We start from the raw sequence: 21955 nt of genomic DNA, 5'->3' as shown, positions 1-21955 counted from the left end.
ATTGTGATATGAAAGAGAGAGAGAAGGAAGGGAAGTAGAAATGCATAGCTACAGGTGGTGTGGTTCTATGCCCTCAACCGCCACAGCCACAACCGCAACCACCATGATTCGTCGGTTGTGCTGTTTGCAGAGCGTCTCTCCTTTCCTCCCTTTCTCTTCTGCTTCCACCACCACCAAGAAGCCCCTTGTCTTCTTGGGCGCACCTCAGGTCTCCCTCTGTCTCTCCGAGCACTCATGCTACCTTCTTCACCTTTTTCTGTTTCACTTCATTCTCTGCTTTTCAGGTCTCCGCCATAGTCCTTGACAAGCTTCTCAACGCCTCTGCTTCTCCACATTCTTTATTCGAGGTTTCTCATCCCATACACACGCCATTTCCTTGTAATTCAACGTTCATTCCATGTTTACACTGTGTATGCAATTCATCAGGTTGCGGCCATCGTGACTCAGCCACCTGCTAGAAGGGACAGAGGCAAGAAGCTCGCCCTCTCTCCCTTGGCCACTCATGCTCTTGACAGGGGCTTCTCCCCCGATCTCATTTTCACTCCCGATAAAGCTGGAGACGTACCTAGCTTTTCTATCCTATTCTGTTTATTGCGTTTCTTTTCCTAAATTTGTTTCTTTCTCATCATATTCAATTCCTGCAGGATGCTTTTTTGTCAAATTTAAAAGCTTTGCAACCTCACCTGTGCATTACAGCTGCCTATGGCAATATATTACCTACCAAGTTTCTAGATATTCCTTCATTGGGTTTGTGACTCCCTCCTCTAATGCCAGCCACGTCATTGCTAAATCTATAAAAAAGAAAAAAAAAAAATAGACCTCTGTGACACCTTTCCATTTGCAAATATCTCAGGAACAGTCAACATTCACCCTAGCCTGCTGCCATTGTATCGTGGCGCTGCTCCTGTTCAAAGGGCATTGCAGGTTCCCCCCATTTCTTTCGTCAGTGCCTAGATTCTCAATGTTTCTATTTCATTAACTTACTTTGCTGGTGGTTTATATTGATTTGTACACTAGGATGGTGTTAAAGAAACTGGAGTGTCATTAGCATTCACCGTTCGTGCTCTCGATGCTGGACCTATCATTGCTACTGAAACAATTCAAGTTGATGATCAAATAAAGGTATGTTTTTTCTTTGTCCGTCCCTGCTACAATTGGTATGAATGGAATGGAAATGCATCATCAGCCCTTTGATTTATATATCAAAGAAGATAAGTGTTTTACATATAATCTTTATCCTTCATTTGTAACCTAATTTGAAATGTTTCTACTTCTGGTTTGGATATGTAAAATTGGTGCATATTATATCAAGGGTTACAATCTCCCTTAATTGTATTAATAGTATATCAGGTTCGTGATTAAAATATACGTTAATTTCCTGGATTTTTTATTTTCTATTTTTTATGTCTTTAGCATTATGGATTGCCTGTAACCATAGCTGTCAACTTGTTTGGTAAAACTTACAAGGCTGGTATACTTTTTCTCCCTGCTTCTGACAAAACTTTAGATTTCTGTGTAGGCACCTGATTTGCTTGAGCTCCTCTTTCATAAAGGTATGATTCTTCCATTTTTGTCGTTCTGTGTACCTCTTTCTCTTGGTGATCTCTGTACTAAGATATTCTTATTTGGGCATTTTGATAGTGTTCTACACTGACTGAGTTCCTACCTTTATTTGACAAAACAGGATCTGAACTTTTGATTAGGGAACTTCCATCTATACTTGATGGATCAGCAAGATTAAAGGCCCAACCTCAGGATGATTCTAAGGCTACATTGGCTCCTAAGGTATGTGAGCCTTGATTATGTTACCAGGAAGCTGAAATAGAAAATAACAATTCCTAGTAATATTTGTTCGGTATATATCAGGTCCTCCAAATTTTGGGTCCAAAATACTATCTAGACTGTTGAAAGTTGATATTGCATATACTCTTAAAAATCTATTGCATTTCTGGGAACAAATTAATGGTTCAAAAATGCAACAAGGTTGTTGATTCTCTTTGGAAGTCAGTAACATGAATTCCCTTTAAAAAATAATCAAAAGAGTGGGAATGAGAGGCCACAAGCACAACATTATCGACAATAAATTCAACGGGTAGAAAGAAGACATTTGAAGATATGGACATTGTATATTCCTCTTTACACCATACAATACATGTTGCCTTCATTTTAGTCCCCCATATATTCCTAACAAAACCCATACGTGATAATTCTCAAAGGTGGAAAGACTCATTTAGTGAATCCAAAGGAACAATTTGTAAGTGAATTCATGCTAAGATGCGGGGACTCATTCTGATGTTGCAAATAGTAAAGAAAAGTTTCACAATGCAAAAAATAAGCGGCTTACCGTTTCTGGGTTCATTAGTTCATAACACATGTTGGGTAAAAGAGCTGTCACTCAAGAGGTCTACATCTGCAAATTTCCACTTGTATAGATTCTAACGTGCAGTGTATACATCTTTCCAAATTAAAGACTTTGCCTTACAGGTTGTTTTGGAGTGCTTTCATGATTAAAAAAATGAATTGTTTGAGATTTAAAACAAAACACAAGACAAATCAGAAAAATACAGGACACCAAATTACAACTTGTTGGAAGGAGAGATGAGCAGAATCAGTCATGAACTTATTTTTGTATCACTTAGTTTGTGGGAAGAGAGTATAAATTTTTTTGTGGCTAAATTATGCTTCAACTATAGACAACAAAGGTGTAAGGAGCTAAGTTATCCTCACTTTCCTTACAAAATGCAATATGTGAACCTTCACTTAACCCAAGAAGCTAGTAGTCTATAAGAAGCATATCCCTGAGAAATAGTCTTCCTGGGTGTTGCACTATTACAAATTTTAATGTTTTTTCTTTTTCTCCTGTCTCTGATTTTTCAATACTTCCAGAGGTCCTGTTGTTCAGAAACAGGGTTTCATGCTATTTATGATCACATGATTTCATTTAGCAGTGAGCTGTAGTTCATTTAGAAAACCTGTGAATATTGAATTGGTGATGGTTTGTATTACGTGTCTTTCTGTTCAGTGCAGTAAACATCCCGTTATTCTTAAGGAAAAGAAAATACTCGAGTATATACAGTTGGTAAAATATCTTTCTTATGAGGAGTTGCTCATTTTTATTTTCTACACTATGCAGATAAACTCAGATGAATCATGGCTATCCTTTGATGAAGAAGCATATGTTCTACACAATAAGGTAAACTTCATGATCTTATCTGAAGGGCACAGTTGTGACATAAAAGAATTTTAGGTTCGTGCCTTTTCAGGGTGGCCAGGAACTCGAGCAAGAGTGTTAGTGGTTGAGAAAAATGGTGAGCAGAAAACATTGGATATTAAAATTATAACCACACGACTTAGCAGTCATGAAAGTGTGCAGTTCAATGAAGCAGATGATGTTGCATTTGTTGACGGTGCGTTGTTATTTCCATGNGGAAGGGGTACCACAATTGAGGTACGTTTTTGTATCATGTTTGCACCACCTAGGTAGGTGATGATGGGTGGAAACCAGTTACCTTTTGAAATTTGTTATTGTATATATTCCCTTATGCTGAAGCTGCTGCTTAATAATTATCTTTTTCTGAAAATCGCTATTTAATATATTTCATGCACGAGTTTCCATAAAAAATGGGAAATTCCAGCCCTCTCGTTCTCATTTTGCCCAAGTACTCTTTGAAATTCTGAATGTCTTTCTTGCATCTTGGAATCAACATGAAATGTATTTATCTATGAAATNTTGTGACATAAAACAATTTTAGGTTCGTGCCTTTTCAGGGTGGCCAGGAACTCGAGCAAGAGTGTTAGTGGTTGAGAAAAATGGTGAGCAGAAAACTTTGGATATTAAAATTATAACCACACGACTTAGCAGTCATGAAAGTGTGCAGTTCAATGAAGCAGATGATGTTGCATTTGTTGACGGTGCGTTGTTATTTCCATGTGGAAGGGGTACCACAATTGAGGTACGTTTTTGTATCATGTTTGCACCACCTAGGTAGGTGATGATGGGTGGAAACCAGTTACCTTTTGAAATTTGTTATTGTATATATTCCCTTATGCTGAAGCTGCTGCTTAATAATTATCTTTTTCTGAAAATCGCTATTTAATATATTTCATGCACGAGTTTCCATAAAAAATGGGAAATTCCAGCCCTCTCGTTCTCATTTTGCCCAAGTACTCTTTGAAATTCTGAATGTCTTTCTTGCATCTTGGAATCAACATGAAATGTATTTATCTATGAAATTAATGTCAACTATAAAAATGGAAACTCCTGTAACCCATTCAAGAGGCTCTTGTACTTTCTATGATTACATGTTTGTCTTATCCAATAGGGATTGGATTCTATGATTGTAATTAATGGCAGTTGTGTTTTTCAACAGTTTTTAATATAAATCTTACTTACCTTTTCAAAAAAAGGAATTGAGACAAATAATATCAGATGAAAGAGCAGTGTCCTTGGGAATGCGAATTGTATATCCTCACTTTATTGAAAGAGCATTCGTACTTGAAAAATACAAAATCTTCGAGTTTGTAATTACTTGCTTTCTGAGATACAGTTTACCAGTGTTTTTCTTTTATATCACGAGGAGCAAGCATTAAGGAAAATACTTGCTCTTCAGTAAGGTATAGAAGCCCAAAATTCTTGCATGTCAAATATGCCTTTCTGAATCGGTGACACTGTAACTCTCTCAGGTATTGGAAGTTCAGCTTCCTGGAAAAAAGACAGTAAATGCAGCTGCTTTCTGGAATGGACTGCGTGGGCAGAAGCTGAAGAAATTATGAGGGTGGTTTATCAAACAACAAGGGATATGTTAAAAATCTTGTTTATTCTGGCTCAAAAGAGGCAATGGTTTATTGAGCAGGGTTTTTGTGAACATTGAAATTAACAAATTTATTGCATGTTGATGCAGATTAGAATTTGTTTGAGATGGATGCTGCTTGCGGGATTGCCGGATTCAAGTATGATTGCTTGCTTTTCAGTATGAATGATGCATTTGGCTTTTTTGAGAAACTGCATTTTTTGATCGTTCTAATTTGAACAAAATATGAATGGGTATTTTGATCGTTCTAATTTGGTTACACTCTTGATTTGAAATTTGTTCTATTTTTATTTTTGCAGGACCGATAGTGCTTTGAACTTTGGATGGTTTTTCTTGTTTTACCTGGTAAATTGACTGTTTTGCTGCTATGCACTTAAGCTTTGGTTCACATTTCCAACATAATTCACTTATTATCATTTCCCTTTCTGCATGCATCTTTACCTAAGATTTTGTACCTTAGCTGCACTTGCTCCTTCCATAGTTTTCAAAGGAAAATCCTTGACGTAAGTTAGATTTGTATATATACATTTCACTGTTTATTCCTTATTGTTTACATATTATATGATGACATGACATGAGTTGAATCTAGGACATGTGCAAAATTATTATACCACGTATAAGTTACAAGAGCTGATATATAATTGGTCTTAGAATGACTAAGAAAGTAAAACATTGTATAGCCAGGATCTTGAGGACAATAAATTTTGGGATATGATAAATACTATCTAGAAGATAGTGCTATTGTCACTTTTTTTTTTTTTTTTAAGTGAGATGACTTTTATTTTTAAGTGTGAAAACCTAAGTATAATGATTAAGAAGATGTAGTAATTCAAAGATAAACGCTTATCTTGCTCTAAAAGAAGGTAACTTACGTTCTAAAATAGACGAGGTTGTTTAAAATTAGTGACAATTAATATTAAGTTAGTTGAAAGGTGATAGATAATTTAGAATTTAGATGATGGGAGAGGAAATGGTATTTATGTATATAGTTCTAATTATATCAATTCATGTATATTCCATATTATATATACATAACATTTAATTTATTCATGGAATAGTAAGTCTCTACACAATAATTAGTTTCAATTTATCCCTTGACGTGTTGATCTTACTACTATCCATCTGATTGAGGATATCATTATCTAGGCATTGACTTTTGTTTCACTTTTTATCTTGTGTTTTTTAGTGTATGACAAGTTTGTTATTATTGATCTGTAGTGTTGTGTTTGTGTGGAATTGGAATTTGTGTCCCCTGAGAATGTTGCAAAAGTAGAAAAATTAGAGGTAGTCTTCTTAATAGTACTTTTATTTAGCAATTTAGCCTTTGTCCTGTTAGATGTTTGCCCTGACTTCACAAGGCCTGATCCTTTTCAGGGTTTATGAAAACAGGTGAAGAAACTGCTCCATTCCTGACTTATCAAATCTAGTTTCAAGGAGTGGATTTAATCCAAATCTGTTTATGATTTAATGGGATAGTCACATTAGGATAAAACTGTTTTATAGTGGGTAATAAAAGTAATTAGATACACTGGTTTTAGTTGTTCAAACATTATTATATTTTGTTCTGCTGAAACTATTTTAAATAGTTAACTGAACTATTGCAATGTAACTGAACTAAAAAATAGTTTAGTTTAGTTTTTTTGAACTATTTTTTAGTTCAGTTTAGTATAGTTGAATTGTTTTATAGTTAACTATAATTGTTTATATTTCAGTTTAGTACACTTTGCCCACTCCTAGAAATATTAGTTTAAGCATTATTTGAAGAGAGAACTTTAACAATCATTGATGCAGTTCTAGGCACAACAAAGCACGAAAGAGAGAAAGAGTTCGAAGACTCTCCAGAAGCTAGAGAGAGAAGCAGAGCAGCTTTCTGCATAGCGACGCTGCCATGGTCGTGTTTGGAGGAAAAGAGAGAGGATCGAGTGAGGGCTTCGTCGGAGGTATGAAAAATGCGTGCTTTATTAACTTTTGTAAAATGCTTGTATATTCGTCTGTATACATCTTACAAATGAAAGGGGGTGAGCATCTATTTATAGAGTTCTTAGGAAAACGGGAAAAACAAAGGAAGAGCAAAAAAAAACCTAACTTAACATAAACCCGATTACTGTCTAACCCAACAGAATAATAAAACTCAATAGCCCTAATTCCATGTAGTAAGGTGTTCCTACCCACGACAGGTAAGAAACTGAGCCACGTCAAACACATATTAACGCCATTGGATTCCATTGAACGAAAAGGATCCAATTGTCCCAATTTTCAGAAAATTGAGAAATCCAAAAAGAATGGGACGAAATTGAAATTCCACACGAAATTAGGGACTTCATAAATGATTAAACCGAATCCTGCCTAATGTAGTTCTTTTTTTCATATTTTTTTACATTTTATTGTACGTGTAGCTTAGTTTGTAAGGAGCATGGGTTACTATAAATACCCAACTCCTCTCTTGTATTTCCTACTTTTGAAATTAATGAGAATTTGATTTTCTTCTAGCCACCTTCCAACACACTACCTCATTCTTCCATTTTCCATCTCACCATTGTGCTCTCTTTCTCATCCACGACCTCACTCCTCCACGCTGCACCATTCATCAGATGCCATATCTCCTGCTTCTTGCGTCAGCGTCTAGAGTTACGTCACCACATCTTCATTTGGCCTTCCTTCGCATAGAGCCACATTTCATGTCGATTAATCGGTCCATTGAGTGATTCTTCTCTGATTTAGGGTTTTCCACCGTTTAAAACTTAGGTCTAGGATTTTTCTTGTGTTCGTCTTTGAATAACTCGTGATTAGAGCTTCTTCAACAATTTCCGCTGCATCTTCTCATTCAGAGGAAGCTTCGAGGAGCTCGCTTCGCTCGTACGGTTTTCTTTTAGGAGCAATGTTCCACCATCAATGCATGCCATATTTCTCTCGTATTTATTTTAAAACTAATTTTGGAGAAGAAAGGTTGCAGAATTCATTTATTACAGTTAAACTACCTTTTTCCTAGTACTCCTAAATATCCTACCAAAGTAGGTTGTCTTGATATTTTTGTATGGTGTCATCTCATCTATTGTGAGTAATTGTTTTATTCTATATGTGAACCTGAAATGGCATATCGAGGGAAATTGGAATGCTGAAAAAAACAATTTGAGACCTTTTTAAACAAATAAATGGATTAAAGTCAAATAAATTTCAAGTTAAATTAGTAAGAAAACAGTTGGATTCACTTACTTTAAAAACTAATCTTAAAAAAGAGAACTAGAACAACACCAGGTTTCCAAATTACCAGTTAACTGCTGTAACACCATGCGAGTCCCATCCCAACCTAGTAGGATTGTCAACATGAATTTTGAAAGTTCAGTGGATTAACATAGTCATCAAAATTTAATATCTCTTTATAATTTATAAGTAAGAACGAAACCTTCCTAACCTAGGTATATCCATCCCCAGAACCACTAACAATGTTTGACGCATCAGGACTAATTACGGCCTGAAATTGCACACATGAAACAGTTAAGAGTTAGGACAAAAATTGCATCAGACAGTTAGGAGTTAGGACACAAACTGAATGCAAAAGATTTGGACAGGTCTAATTCTCACATTTATTAAAACTGAATCAATTTTACACCCAGAAAAATATTTTAATGACCCTTTTTCAAGTTGTAGGGTGTTGTACAGATAAATTCTGCACAAAAAAAATGGTAGATTTTATATTTTGACATATATTCTTAAGGAAAGAAACATACACACTCTTAAAGCAAAAGATGATATTGGTTATACCAGAGCTGGTGGAAAGAAAAAGTATGCTCTCATCTTGAGACAAACTAGTTATTGGGTCCAACTTTCTCGAGTTCAAATTTCTCTGATCACAACAAAGAAAACTGTCATGAGACTCTGGACAATATGATAGATTTCTGATAAAGAAACCTAATCAAGAATGCTCTAATCCTCACTAAATAATTGTTATAACAGTTAGTTTGTTATGACTAAGTAACTCACTTTCTTCTCTCGTAAACTTTCCATCTCTTTTCATTTCCATCACAATATCATTTAAGTTTTCCAATATAGAAAATTGTTCTAATGACATGAAAGGTATAATACACCAAACATTTCCTATCACATTTACATTTTAACTTTAAGGGTGTTGTGATTATTTTAAGTTAAGGATGTAATCTTTTACTACACTTCAGAATCATGATCAAATTTATCCAACATAATTAATTGGTAACTCACAAAGTATAAAAATATATATTAACCAACCTTTTCAGGATATGGACTAATATCTATAACACAATGATCCAACTTTCTAATATCCCATAGTTTTAATGGGCTGAAATAAACCAATTTGTTAGTCAAATGATTCAATTCAGGTAAAAACACTGGAAAATCAAATGTTCAATTTCCCAACTAACCTATTCACTTTGGCAAAAGTTACTATGGAATTCTCGTCCTTGAGCCAAATAATACACGAAACTGGCCTCCGCTTGTTCTAACAAAGGAACTTAGATCCCTCATAAACTAACCCTTCTCGGTAGTGGAAGATGTGCATCTTTTACAATAGACGTTGCACTAACAATAAAATGATAACAAATTAATTTTAAATAAAATATAAAGTTCATTAAGGACTAATAACTAAACGATCAAGAAACCAATAATTTCATTAGTTTTTCAAATTAAAAAGAAAAGAGTCACTTACTTTAAGCCAACGTCTCCCCTACTATTGTTAATAGTGGTAGAGGATGTCAAATCCCAAATACGGAAAGATCCGTCTATAGAACCATAGACAAAACAGTTTGAAAGTTTAAAAAGAAAATAATATTTAACAGCTAACAAATATATAAAAAAAATCCGTAGTTCAAGCATACGCAGTGAACATTGCCTGGATGGAGAGAGATAGAAGACATATAATCAGTATGCCCGACGAACTCTTAAGACAGGTTTGTTGTTCAACATCCATTACTTGTATCTGTAAACATACAAAAACTACAAATTAAATATTATATCCTTTACACAATGACAAATTTATTCAATTCTAACTTCATGCCAGATGTCTTACTATTCGATTCCAGTAACCAGTGACAATTTGTCTATCATCATTGATCCAACAAATATAAAAAATCTTTTACTTATGCGGAACTAATTCGCATATCTTCTCTTTCACTGAATTAAAACTCTGTCAGCTTCTATATTTTACAAGACCACAAAACTTTGTCAGCTTCTATATTTTTTTCATCATATAATTTAAAACAAATAAAGAAAAAAAAATACTCGTATTTTCTCTAGAGTTTGAGGTATTAGGACGGTAAGTATTGAACAAGCTAACATGACCTTCTATTTTAGACACAATAAGGATGTGTGCAAATTTCATTTGAGACAATAAATAAAGAGTCAATATTGTAGAAAATTAAAGACAAATATAGAGTGAGAGTGGAAGGCGAGAATACCTTGCCGAAGGAGATAGAGCTAGGAGTGGATAATGTATTGTTGTTGTGCACTAGTTCGACGCTTCTGATTTCCTTAAATTCGTAGACGAATTCGTCCGTACACGGTGGTTTTCGAAATGCTGACAGAGAAAGAGAGCGAAAAAACGACGTGAGAGTTTTCAATGAAAATTGAGTTCGAGAGTGAACAACCTCGGAAGAGTTCTCTGCAGGCGATGTGAGTGTAGAAAGACTCGGCTTCGAGCTAGCCGAATCCTTGGTAGACTTTGGTTGGCGCCATGAATGTGTAACAGAATGATAGGGAACAACGAACTTCAATTCGTTTTCGGAAATTTAAATGTTGGGTTGTTCCCTATCATTCGTTATTTTATTTAAATTTTCGAAAATGAATTGAAGTTCGATGTTCCCTGTCATTCTGTTACACATTCATGGCGTCAACCCAACTTTATCAACGATTCGTGCTCGCTCGAAGCTTTGAGTCTTTCTACACTTACATCGCCTGCAGAGAACTCTTCTGAAGTTGTTCGCTCTCGAACTCAATTTTCACTGAAAAACTCTCACATCATTTTTTCGCTCTCTTTCTCTATCCGCATTTCGAAAACCACCGTGTATGGACGGATTCATCTCTAATTTAAGGAAAGCGTCGAACTAGTGCACAACAACACATTATTCGGTCCTAGCTTTATCTCCTTTGACAAGGTACTCTCGCCTTCCACTTTCACTTTATATTTGTCTGCAATATTGAGCTCCTTATTTATTTTGTCTCAGACGAAAATTGCACACATCCTTGCTGTGTCTAAAATAAAAGGTCATGTTAGCTTTGTTCAATATTTATTGTCCTAATACCTCAAACTCTGGAGAAAATAAGAGTATTTTTTCTTATTTCTTCTTTATTTGATTTAAATTATATGATGAAAAAATATAGAAGCTGACAGAGTTTTGTAGTCCGGTAAAATTTTTTCTCTTTTAGTTTAGTAAAAGAGAAGATATGCGAATTGGTTCCGCATAAGGAAAATATTTTTTATATTTGTTGGATCAATGATGATAGACAAATTGTCACTGGTTCTTGGGATCGAATAGTAAGACACTTGACATGGAGTTAGAATTGAATAAATTTTTGTCATTGTGTAAAGGATATAATATTTAATTTGTAGTTTTTTGTACGTTTACACATACAAGTAATGAATGTTGAACAACAAATCTGTTTTAAAGGGTTCGTCGGGCACACTGATTGTGTGTCTTCTATCTCTCCCCATCCAAGCATATATATATTTGTTAGCTGTTAATATTATTTTCTTTCAAACCGTTTTGTCTCTGGTTCTGTAGATGATTCTTTTCGTATTTGGGATGTAGTAAAAGATTATAGCCTAAACTTAGAATAATCACCATAACACCCTTAAAGTTAAAATGTAAATGTGGTAGAATATGTTTGGTGTATTATGCCTTTCATATCATTAGAACAATATCTATATTGGAAAACTTAAATGATATTGTGATGGAAATGAAAAGATATGGAAAGTTTACGAGAGAAGGAAGATAGTTACTTAGCCATAACAGACTAATTGTCTATTACAGTTTAGTATAGGCAGGAATGGGTATGTATAAATAGGGGAGGTAGTTTGTTAGAGGGGGGATTTTGATAGTTGTTTTGGTCAACAGGCATAGTCATGTGGAAAGGGGTTAAGGCCTTTCAATATGTGTTATACAGACTATTCTTTGGTGAATAATACGAATTCAGATCCTTTTCTTTCATTGCTTTCCTGTTTCGTGAGGATTGGAGCGTTCTTGATTAGGTTTCTTTATCAGAAATCTATCATATTGTCCAGAGTCTCATGGCAATTTTCTTCGTTGTGATCAGAGAAATTTGAACTTGAGAAAGTTGGACCCAATAACTAGTTTGTCTCAAGATGAGAGCATATCTTTTCTTTCCACCTCCTCCAGTATAACCGGTATCATCCTTTGCTTTGATAGTGTGTATGTTTCTTTCCTTAAGAATATATGTCAAAATATAAAATCTACCATTTTTTTTTGCAGTATTTATCTGCACAACACCCTACAACTTGAAAAAGGGTCATTAAAATATTTTTCTGGGTGTAAAATTGATTCAGTTTTAATAAATGTGAGAATTAGATCTGTCCAAATCTTTTGCATTTAGTTTGTGTCCTAACTCCTAACTGTCTGATGTAATTTTTGTCCTAACTCTTAACTGTCCCATGTGTGCAATTTCAGGCCGCAATTATTCCAGATGCGTCAAACATTGTTAGTGGTTCTGGGGATGGATATACCTAAGTTAGGAAAGTTTTGTTCTTACTAATAAATTATAAAGAGATATTAAATTTTGATGTCTATGTTATTTCCCCTGAACTTTCAAAATTCAGGTTGACAATCCTACTAAGTTAGGATGGGACTCGCATGGTGTTACAGCAGTTAACTCGTAATTTGGAAACCTGATATTGTTCTAGTTCTCTTTTTTAAGATTAGTTTTTAACACTACTTAGTTTTTAAGATTAGTTTTTAACACTACTTATGCAACTTGTGGTAATTCATCAGTAAGTGAATCTAACTGTTTTCTTATTAATTTAACTTGAAATTTATTTGACTTTAATCCATTTATTTGTTTAAAAAGGTCTCATTGTTTTTTTCAGCATTCCAATTTCTCTCAATATGCCATTTCAGGTTCACATATAGAATAAAACAGTTACTCATCAAGACAACCTACTTTGGTAGGATATTTAGGAGTACCAGGAAAAAAGGTAGTTGAACTGCAATAAATGAATTATGCAACCTTTCTTTTCCAAAATTAGTTTTAAAATAAATACGAGAGAAATATGGCATGCATTGATGGTGGAAGATTGCTCCTAGAAGAAGATCGTACGAGCGAAGCGAGCTCCTCGAAGCTTCCTTTGAATGAGAAGATGCAGCGGAAATTGTTGAAGAAGCTCTAATCACGAGTTATTCAAAGACGAACACAAGAAAAATCCTAGACCTAAGTTTTAAACGGTGGAAAACCCTAAATCAGAGAAGAATCACTCAATGGACCGATTAATCGACATGAAATGTGGCTCTNNGCGAAGGAAGGCCAAATGAAGATGTGGTGACGTAACTCTAGACGCTGNCGCAAGAAGCAGGAGATATGGCATCTGATGAATGGTGCAGCGTGGAGGAGTGAGGTCGTGGATGAGAAAGAGAGCACAATGGTGAGATGGAAAATGGAAGAATGAGGTAGTGTGTTGGAAGGTGGCTAGAGGAGGTCTCTTGGACTCTCTAACCTAACTTTCAAGAGAGAATTATTTCTGAATGTCAGAAAATCAAATTCTCAATAATTTCAAAAGTAGGAAATACAAGAGAGGAGTTGGGTATTTATAGTAACCCATGCTCCTTACAAACTAAGCTACACGTACAATAAAATGTAAATAAATATGAAAAAAAGAACTACATCAGGCAGGATTCGGTTTAATCATTTATGAAGTCCCTAATTTCGTGTGGAATTTCAATTTCGTCCCATTCTTTTTGGATTTCTCAATTGAGTCTCAATTTTCTGAAAATTGGGACAATTGGATCCTTTTCGTTCAATGGAATCCAATGGCGTTAATATGTGTTTGACGTGGCTCAGTTTCTTACCTGTCGTGGGTAGGAACACCTTACTACATGAAATTAGGGCTATTGAGTTTTATTATTCTGTTGGGTTAGACAGTAATCGGGTTTATGTTAAGTTAGGTTTTTTTTTTGCTGTTCCTTTGTTTTTCCTGTTTTCCTAAGAACTCTATAAATAGATGCTCACCCCCTTTCATTTGTAAGATGTATACAGACGAATATACAAGCATTTTACAAAAGTTAATAAAGCACGCATTTTTCATACCTCCGACGAAGCCCTCGCTCGATCCTCTCTCTTTTCCTCCAAACACGACCATGGCAGCGTCGCTGTGCAGAAAGCTGCTCTGCTTCTCTCTCTAGCTTCTAGAGAGTCTTCGAACTCTTTCTCTCTTTCGTGCTTTTGTTGTGCCTAGAACTGCATCAATGATTGTTAAAGTTCTCTCTTCAATGAGAAGATGCAGCGGATATTGTTGAAGAAGCTCTAATCACGAGTTATTCAAAGACGAACACAAGAAAAATCCTAGACTTAAGTTTTAAACGATGGAAAACCCTAGATCAAAGAAGAATCACTCAATGGACCGATTAATCGACATGAAATGTGACTCTGCGCGAAGGAAGGCCAAATGAAGATGTGGTGACGTAACTCTAGACGCTGACGCAAGAAGCAGGAGATATGACATCTGATGAATGGTGCAGCGTGGAGGGGTGAGGTCGTGGATGAGAAAGAGAGCACAATGGTGAGATGGAAAATGGAAGAATGAGGTAGTGTGTTGGAAGGTGGCTAGAGGAGGTCTTTTGGATTCTCTAGCCTAACTTTCAAGAGAGAATTATTTCTAAATGTCATAACAATGCTTCCATTCTTCTGTTAAATTGTTAATTTATAGTTATCTTTAATATGGTTTGCAAAAACGTAGTAGCATAGAGTTAATATTGAAATACCATAGATGCACTGCATATATTATTTAAAGAGTTCTTAAGGAGTACCTTTTCTTAATTCAACTTGGGCAGGGTAGTAATAAGTCTATTGGTTTATTACTCCCATCCAATGTATCTTGGACAAAGGACCTTATTTCATCTGGTGAACAAAATAGAAAATTACTTGTATCAGAGGCAAAGTAGAAATGCATATATAGATATTTAATAGAGATAATGCATACATAGATATTTAATAGAGATAATGCATACATAGATATTTAATAGAGATACGCATTCAAAGTGTGCATAAATATGTTTTTGAAAGTAGTAGCTGTCCAATTGCCTGTAGTATGCTTAATACCTGGGCTTCAGTTACACTTTTCTGTTTCCTGAAGTTCAGGGTATCGTATGCTCTATTCTGTATATTTACTAGTGGTAAAACAACTGAATTTAAGCTCGTGGATGTAATGGAAGCTTAGCAGAGATTGAGAAAATATTTGAATTTGCAATCAATGGCTCGGATGAAGAAAAGATATCTGCTGCTACCATTCTTTGTGGGGCATCTTTAGTACGTGGTTGGAACGTTCAGGTGATCCCAACACCATTTTCATTTTATTTTATTTTTTGCTTTATTCTTGGTAATTCAATTTTGTTTGCTTTCCTTCCTTTTCAGTTTTTGATTTTTCACTCATGATTGTAATGATTATCTTTGGATGTAGGAACATATTGTTTTTTTCATAGTAAAGATGCTTTCACCTCCNGTTCCTCCTAAATATTCTGGGACTGAAAGCTATTTGATCAACCATGCTCCTTTGTTGAACGTCCTTCTGATTGGAATTTCATCCGTAGACAGTGTTCAGATATTCTCCCTACACGGTGTGGTACGTTCTGATTTAATATAGCAAGTGGTGTACATTCTTGTTTCACTCAAGAAAAAAGGAAAATTAATATGAATGACATTTTTAGAACAACCCTCCCATATGCATACAGACAAAGAAAATTTGTCTTATTAATTTTTTTTGTACTATCAATCAAAAACAGTTTTATTTTTTCCCAAGAAAGGATTTGTTAATAACTTCTAAAATTTGGGCTTAGGGTTTAACTCAGTTCCACAAAGCTAGCTTGTAAGAAAAAGATTACACAAGCATTAGGAAGACTGCTTAGGGTTTAACTTAATCCCATAAAGTTTGGGGCCTAACTCAAGCTCCTTAAAACCAATTTATATGGCGAGGATTGTCAAAGTCTTAGGAACTACATTGATCCCTTCCCTAATCTATGAGGAATCACAATAATAACTATTGAAGCTTTTAGTTTGTTGTCCTATTCTATGCATTCATTTTACTTTCTTCTTTCAGGTTCCGTTACTTGCTGCTGTGTTGATGCCAATATGCGAAGCTTTTGGATCATCTGTTCCCAATGTCTCATGGACTGCTGTTACTGGTGAAAAACTCACTTGTCATGCAGTGTTCTCTAATGCATTTATTCTCCTGCTGAGACTATGGCGGTTTAATCATCCACCTGTTGAGCATGTGATGGGTGGTGCAACAACTCCAGCATTAGGATCACAGTTAGGTCCTGAGTACCTTTTGTTAGTTCGAAATTGTATGTTAGCATCCTTTGGGAAATCACCAAGAGATCGAGTAAGTTGTAGAAGATTTTCAAAAATGATAACTTTTTCTTTAGAACCTTTATTTATGGAATCCTTTCCAAAATTAAACATTTGGTATCGGCAACATCGAGAATGTATTGCATCCACCTGCTCTACTCTTGCGCCTGGAGGGCCAGTTTCTCAGATTGTTGAAGCGCTACTAAGCATGATATGCAAGAAAATAAATCGAAGTGCTCAGTCATTGACGCCTACAACTTCAGGAAGCAGTAATTCATCTTGCTCTTCACTGGATGATGCTCTGATGAAACTCAAAGTGCCTGCATGGGACATCCTTGAAGCAACTCCATTTGTTCTTTATGCTGCTCTTACTGCTTGTGCACATGGAAGACTCTCTCCCCGTGAATTGGCTACAGGTTTGCTCAGTACACTTGTGGATATATTCTAGCTTCTTTTTTTTTAATTGCTTATCATTAATAACTGTTTCAGGATTATAACGAGGCTTTCATGTTTTGAAATGTGAGAATGTCAGTTGTGGACCAATGATGATCAAATATTGAACATGACTCATGATTATCGGAATAACTTAGAAAGTGAAAAGATTGAATATAAGTGCTTTTTTTTTTCCATAAAAATGATATTGTTCTACCAAACTCTTGTAATTTTCATCTCATTCACTTGATTCTCCTTGTCCACTTGTCAGTGAAATAAATTGTGTTTGCTAGGATTGGGAAGGTAGTTAGGAAAATTATTATAGTTGCTTGGAGGAGTTAGTTCTTAGAAGGGATTTGCAAGGTAAATAAAAGGAGGAGGATGCAAGAGAAGAGGCACCCTCTTGATTGTTCAACTAAAATTGTTCGAATCCGATCACCAACACCCTTTTTAGTCCTTCCCAAGAATTGTTCTTGGTTTTTTCCCTCCAGAAACGAAACCAATAGGTTGTGTACCCTTCCATACTGATGAAAGCCAACTGCAATTTCTCCTCCTCATCCACCTTTTGCACCTCGAAGAATTTCTCAGCTCGACTAATCCAGATTAATGGGTCACCTCCTTTGAATGCCGATAATTCCACCCGTTTCCTCCAATTCGCAAGTCCTTCTTGATTCCTCGTGCCCTTTCTTTCTCCCTCTTTGTCGTGTTCACCGTCGTTGTTATCATTCACCGACGATTGAATGCCACCTTGGCGGTTTCCATTTGGGTCGCGTTTGCGATCCCAAGCATCTTCAAGATCGCCTAGACATCTTGTCGCATGGCTTCATAGTTCTGTCCCCAAGCCACCGCGATTTCAACCGCCTTTAACTAACCTTCAACTGTTGTCACTCTTCCCTCCATCACGTGCGTCAAACACCTCTCTTCAATTGGAATTCGGCTGGTCGGACCAATTGATAGGTTTCTGATAAAGAAACATAATCAAGAACGCTCTAATCCTCACGAAACAGGAAAGCAATGAAAGAAAAGAATCTGAATTCGTATTATTCACCAAAGAATAGTCTGTATAACACAGATTCAAAGGGCTTAACCCTTTTCCACAGGACTATGCCTGTTGACCAAAACAACTGTCAAAATCCCCCTCTAACCAACTACCTCCCCTATTTATATACACCCATTCCTGCTTATACTAACTGTAATAAACAGTTAGTTTGTTATGGCTAAGTAACTCTCTTCCTTCTCTCGTAAGCTTTTCATCTCTTTTCATTCCCATCACAATATCATTTAAGTTTTCAAATATAGAAAATTGTTCTAATGACATGAAAGGCATAATACACCAAACATTTCCTACAACATTTACATTTTAACTTTAAGGGTGTTGTGGTGATTATTCTAAGTTGAGGCTGTACTCTTTTACTACACTTAAGAATCATGATCAAATTTATCCAGCATAATTAACCGTTAACTCATAAAGTATAAAAAAATATATTAGCAAACCTTTTCAGGATATGGACTAATATCTGTAACACAATGATCTAACTTTCTAATATCTCATAGCTTTAATGGGTTGAAATAAATCAATTTGTTAGTCAAACCAATCAATTTAAGTAAAAAACTCGAAAATCAAATTTTCAATTTTCCAACTAACCTATTCACTTTGGCAGCAGTTACTATGGAATTCTCGTCCTTGAGCCAAAGAATAGACGAAACTGTCCTACGCTTGCTCTAACAATTAAGAATTGTTAGAAAAGATTAGTTTGCAAGATACAAAGGAACCTAGATCCCTCAGAAACTAACCCTTCTCGGTAGTGGAGGATGTGCATCTTTTACAATAGACGTTGCACTAACAATCAAATGATAACAAAGTAGTTTTAAATAAAATATAAAGTTCATTAAGGACCAATAACTAAACGATCAAGAAACCAGTAATTTCATTAGTTTTTCAAATTAAAAAGAAAAGAGTCACTTACCGTAGAGGCCAACGTCTTCCCTACTATTGTTAGTAGTGGTAGAGGATGTCAAATCCCAAATACGGAAAGATCCGTCTACAAAATCAGAGACAAAACAGTTTGAAAGTTTGAAAAAAAAAATATTAACAGCTAACAAATATATAAAAAAAAAGAATTTGTAGTTCAAGCATACGCAGTGAACATTTCCTGCATTGGTTGGATGAGGAGAGATAGAAGACACATAATCAGTGTGCCCGACGAACCCTTTATGACAGGTTTGTTGTTCAACATCCATTACTTGTATCTGTAAACATACAAAAATTACAAATTAAATATTATATCCTTTACACAATGACAAAAATCTATTCAATTCTAATTCCATGCCAGGTGTCTTACTATTCGATCCCAGGAACTAGTGACAATTTGTCTGTCATCATTGATCCAACAAATATAAAAAATCTTTTTCTTATGCAGAATCCATTCGCATATCTTCTCTTTTAATGAATTAAAACAGAAACAATTTTACAGGACCACAAAATTCTGTCAGTTTCTATATTTTTTCATCATATAATTTAAAACAAATAAAAAGGAAATAAGAAAAAATACTCGTATTTTTTCCAGAGTTTGAGGTATTAGGATGGTAAGTATTGAACAAGCTAACATGACCTTTTATTTTAGACACAGCAAGGATGTGTGCAAATTTCATCCGAGACAATAAATAAGGAGCTAATATTGTAGAAAATTACAGAAAAATATAGAGTGAAAGTGGATGGCGAGAGTACCTTGCCGCAGGAGTTAGAGCTAGGAGCGGATAATATGTTGTTGTGCACTAGTTCGACGCTTCCGGTTTCCTTAAATTCAGAGACGAATCCGTCCATATGCGATAGTTTTCGAACTGTGGACAGAGAAAGAGAGCGAAAAAACGACGTAAGAGTTTTTTAGTAAAAATTGAGTTCAAGATTGAACAATCTCTGAAGAGTTCTCTGTAGGCGATGTGAGTGTAGAAAGACTCAGAGCTTCGAACGAGCACAAATCGTTGGTAGACTTTGGTTGGAATAAATTTAAATAAAATAACGAATGATAGGGAATTTCAATTCATTTTTGAAAATTTAAATAAAATAACAAATGACAGGGAACGACCAAACATTTAAATTTTCGAAAATGAATTGAAGTTCGTAGTTCCCTGTCATTCTGTTACACATTTATGGCGCCAACCAAAGTCTACCAACGATTCGTGCTCGCTCGAAGCTATGAGTCTTTTTACACTCACATCGCCTGTAGAGAACTCTTCTGAGGTTGTTCGCTCTCGAACTCAATTTTCACTACAGAACTCTCGCATCATTTTCTCGTTCTTTTTCTTTGTCCGCAGTTTGAAAACCACCGCATATAGACGGATTCGTCTCTGAATTTAAGGAAACCGGAAGCGTCAAACTAGTGTACAACAACAACACATTATCTGGTCCTAGCTCTATCTCCTTCGTCCAGGTACTATCACCTTTCATTTTCACTCTATATTTGTCTGCAATTTTCTACAATATTGAGCTCCTTATCTATTTTGTCTCAGAAGAAATTTTGCATATATCCTTGTTGTGTCTAAAACAAAAGGTCATGTTAGCTTGTTCAATATTTACCGTCCTAATATCTCAAACTCTGGAGAAAATGCGAGTATTTTTTCTTGTTTAAATTATATGATGAAAAAAATATAAGAAGCTGACAGAGTTTTGTGATCCTGTAAATTTTTTTCTGTTTTAGTTCAGTAAAAAAGAAGATATGCGAATTGGTTTCGATAAGGAAAAGGTTTTTTATATTTGTTGGATCAATGATGACAGATAAATTGTCATTGGTTTCTGAGATCAAACAGTAAGACACCTGACATGAAGTTAGAATTGAATAAATTTGTCATTGTGAAAAGGATATAGTATTTAATTTGTAGTTTTAGTATGTTTACACATACAAGTGATGGATGTTGAACAATAAATTTGTCTTAAAGGGTTCGTCGGGCACACTGATTATGTGTCTTCTATCTCATGCCATCCAACCAATCCAGGCAATGTTTCCTGCGTATGCTTGAACTACAGATATTTTTTATATATATATATTTATTAGCGGTTAATATTTTTTTTTTTCAAACTGTTGTCTCTGGTTCTGTAGAAAATCTTTCCGTATTTGGGATTTGACATCCTCTACCACTACTAACAATAGTAGGGGAGACGTTGGCCTACGGTTATTGATTCTCTTCTTTTTAATTTGAATAATTAATGAAATTACTAGTTTCTTAATCGTTTAGTTATTGGTCCTTCATAAACTTTATATTTTATTTAAAACTAATTTGTTATCATTTGATTGTTAGTGCAACGTCTATTGTAAAAGATGCACATCCTCCACTACCGAGAAGGGTTAGTTTCTGAGGGATCTAGGTTTCTTTGTATCTTGTAAACTAAACTTTTCTAACAATTCTTAATTGTCAGAGCAAGCGTAGGCCAATTTCGTCTATTCTTTAGCTCAAGGACGAGAATTCCATAGTAACTTCTGCCGAAGTGAATAGATTAGTTGGAAAATTGAACATTTGATTTTCCAGTGTTTTTACCTGAATTGATGGGTTTGATTAACGAATTGGTTTATTTCAGCCCATTAAAGCTATGAGATATTAGAAAGTTAGATCATTGTGTTACAGATATTAGTCTATATCCTGAAAAGGATGGTTAATATATATTTTTATACTTTGTGAGTTACCAATGAATTGTGTTGGATAAATTGGATCATGATTCTTAGGTGTAGTGAAAGATTACACCCTTAAATTTAAAATGTAAATGTTGTAGAAAATGTTTGGTGTATTATGTCTAGGACTGGACAAAAATAACTGATTTGTAATGTAGTTAACTGTACTATATTATACTAAAAGTAACTGATCCACTTTTACTAACAATTCAGTATATTGTTTTATGGTTCAGTTTTTAAAAACTAAATCTATAACGGTTACAGTTATGTGAACTGTGAGAATTGTATCTACTCTTACATCTTCTCTAGTTCTAATTTGGTCTTGTCAAGAAAACTTTATATAATAGTAAAATATTAGTAAAAAAATTATTCACACAAAAAAATAATAATTAATTTTTTAAGATAATTTTTTATCACAATTTATATTTTTTATCAATAAAAATAAAAAATTATATATATATATATATATATATACATATACGTATACATATATATGTATGTATACATATA

The 21955-nt window shown here is 34.8% G+C and overlaps 2 protein-coding genes across 11 annotated transcripts in view; both read left to right on the top strand.

Annotated features, from left to right (window-relative positions):
* The first annotated feature begins 9 nt into the window (after positions 1–9).
* Positions 10–15332, top strand: LOC106770075 (methionyl-tRNA formyltransferase-like). Of its 10 annotated transcripts, none has more exons than XM_022781052.1 (16): positions 10–208; positions 285–347; positions 427–561; positions 645–747; positions 854–924; positions 1018–1122; positions 1520–1553; positions 1685–1785; positions 3134–3193; positions 3248–3308; positions 3892–3953; positions 4684–4950; positions 5111–5156; positions 6030–6095; positions 6186–6200; positions 15218–15329. In XM_022781052.1, the coding sequence occupies exons 1-12, from the start codon at positions 41–43 to the stop codon at positions 4771–4773; spliced, it is 1053 nt and encodes a 350-aa protein (XP_022636773.1). In that variant the 5' UTR covers positions 10–40; the 3' UTR covers positions 4774–4950; positions 5111–5156; positions 6030–6095; positions 6186–6200; positions 15218–15329. The 10 variants fall into 10 exon arrangements, with proteins under 10 accessions (XP_022636773.1, XP_022636776.1, XP_022636772.1 ...); XM_022781055.1 differs by lacking the exon at positions 6186–6200 and adding an exon at positions 6603–6751 and having other exon boundaries at positions 15218–15325; XM_022781051.1 differs by lacking the exon at positions 15218–15329 and having other exon boundaries at positions 4684–4775; positions 4902–4950.
* The window catches only part of LOC106770019 (mediator of RNA polymerase II transcription subunit 33B-like), a 12087-nt gene continuing 2322 nt past the window's right edge, over positions 12191–21955 (top strand). Inside the window, exons 1-5 of the mRNA XM_022781042.1 lie at positions 12191–12783; positions 12911–12987; positions 15226–15332; positions 15463–15624; positions 16099–16765. Of these exons, the coding sequence (XP_022636763.1) occupies positions 12761–12783; positions 12911–12987; positions 15226–15332; positions 15463–15624; positions 16099–16765 (1036 nt within the window). The 5' untranslated portion in view covers positions 12191–12760. The remainder of the gene's footprint in view (positions 12784–12910; positions 12988–15225; positions 15333–15462; positions 15625–16098; positions 16766–21955) is intronic.

Source organism: Vigna radiata, chromosome 1 (assembly GCF_000741045.1).
Source record: "Vigna radiata var. radiata cultivar VC1973A chromosome 1, Vradiata_ver6, whole genome shotgun sequence".
Taxonomy (NCBI): Eukaryota; Viridiplantae; Streptophyta; class Magnoliopsida; order Fabales; family Fabaceae; genus Vigna; species Vigna radiata.
The sequence above is the reverse complement of the archived record's forward strand: the minus strand, read 5'-3'. Positions and strand labels throughout refer to the sequence as shown.

Coding starts and splice junctions, on each gene's coding strand:
- LOC106770075 (XM_014655903.2), top strand. CDS start 41: ATGCATAGCTACAGGTGGTGTGGTTCTATGCCCTCAACCGCCACAGCC. Junction 562..644: donor CTCCCGATAAAGCTGGAGAC/GTACCTAGCTTT, acceptor CAATTCCTGCAG/GATGCTTTTTTGTCAAATTT. Junction 925..1,017: donor CTGTTCAAAGGGCATTGCAG/GTTCCCCCCATT, acceptor TTTGTACACTAG/GATGGTGTTAAAGAAACTGG.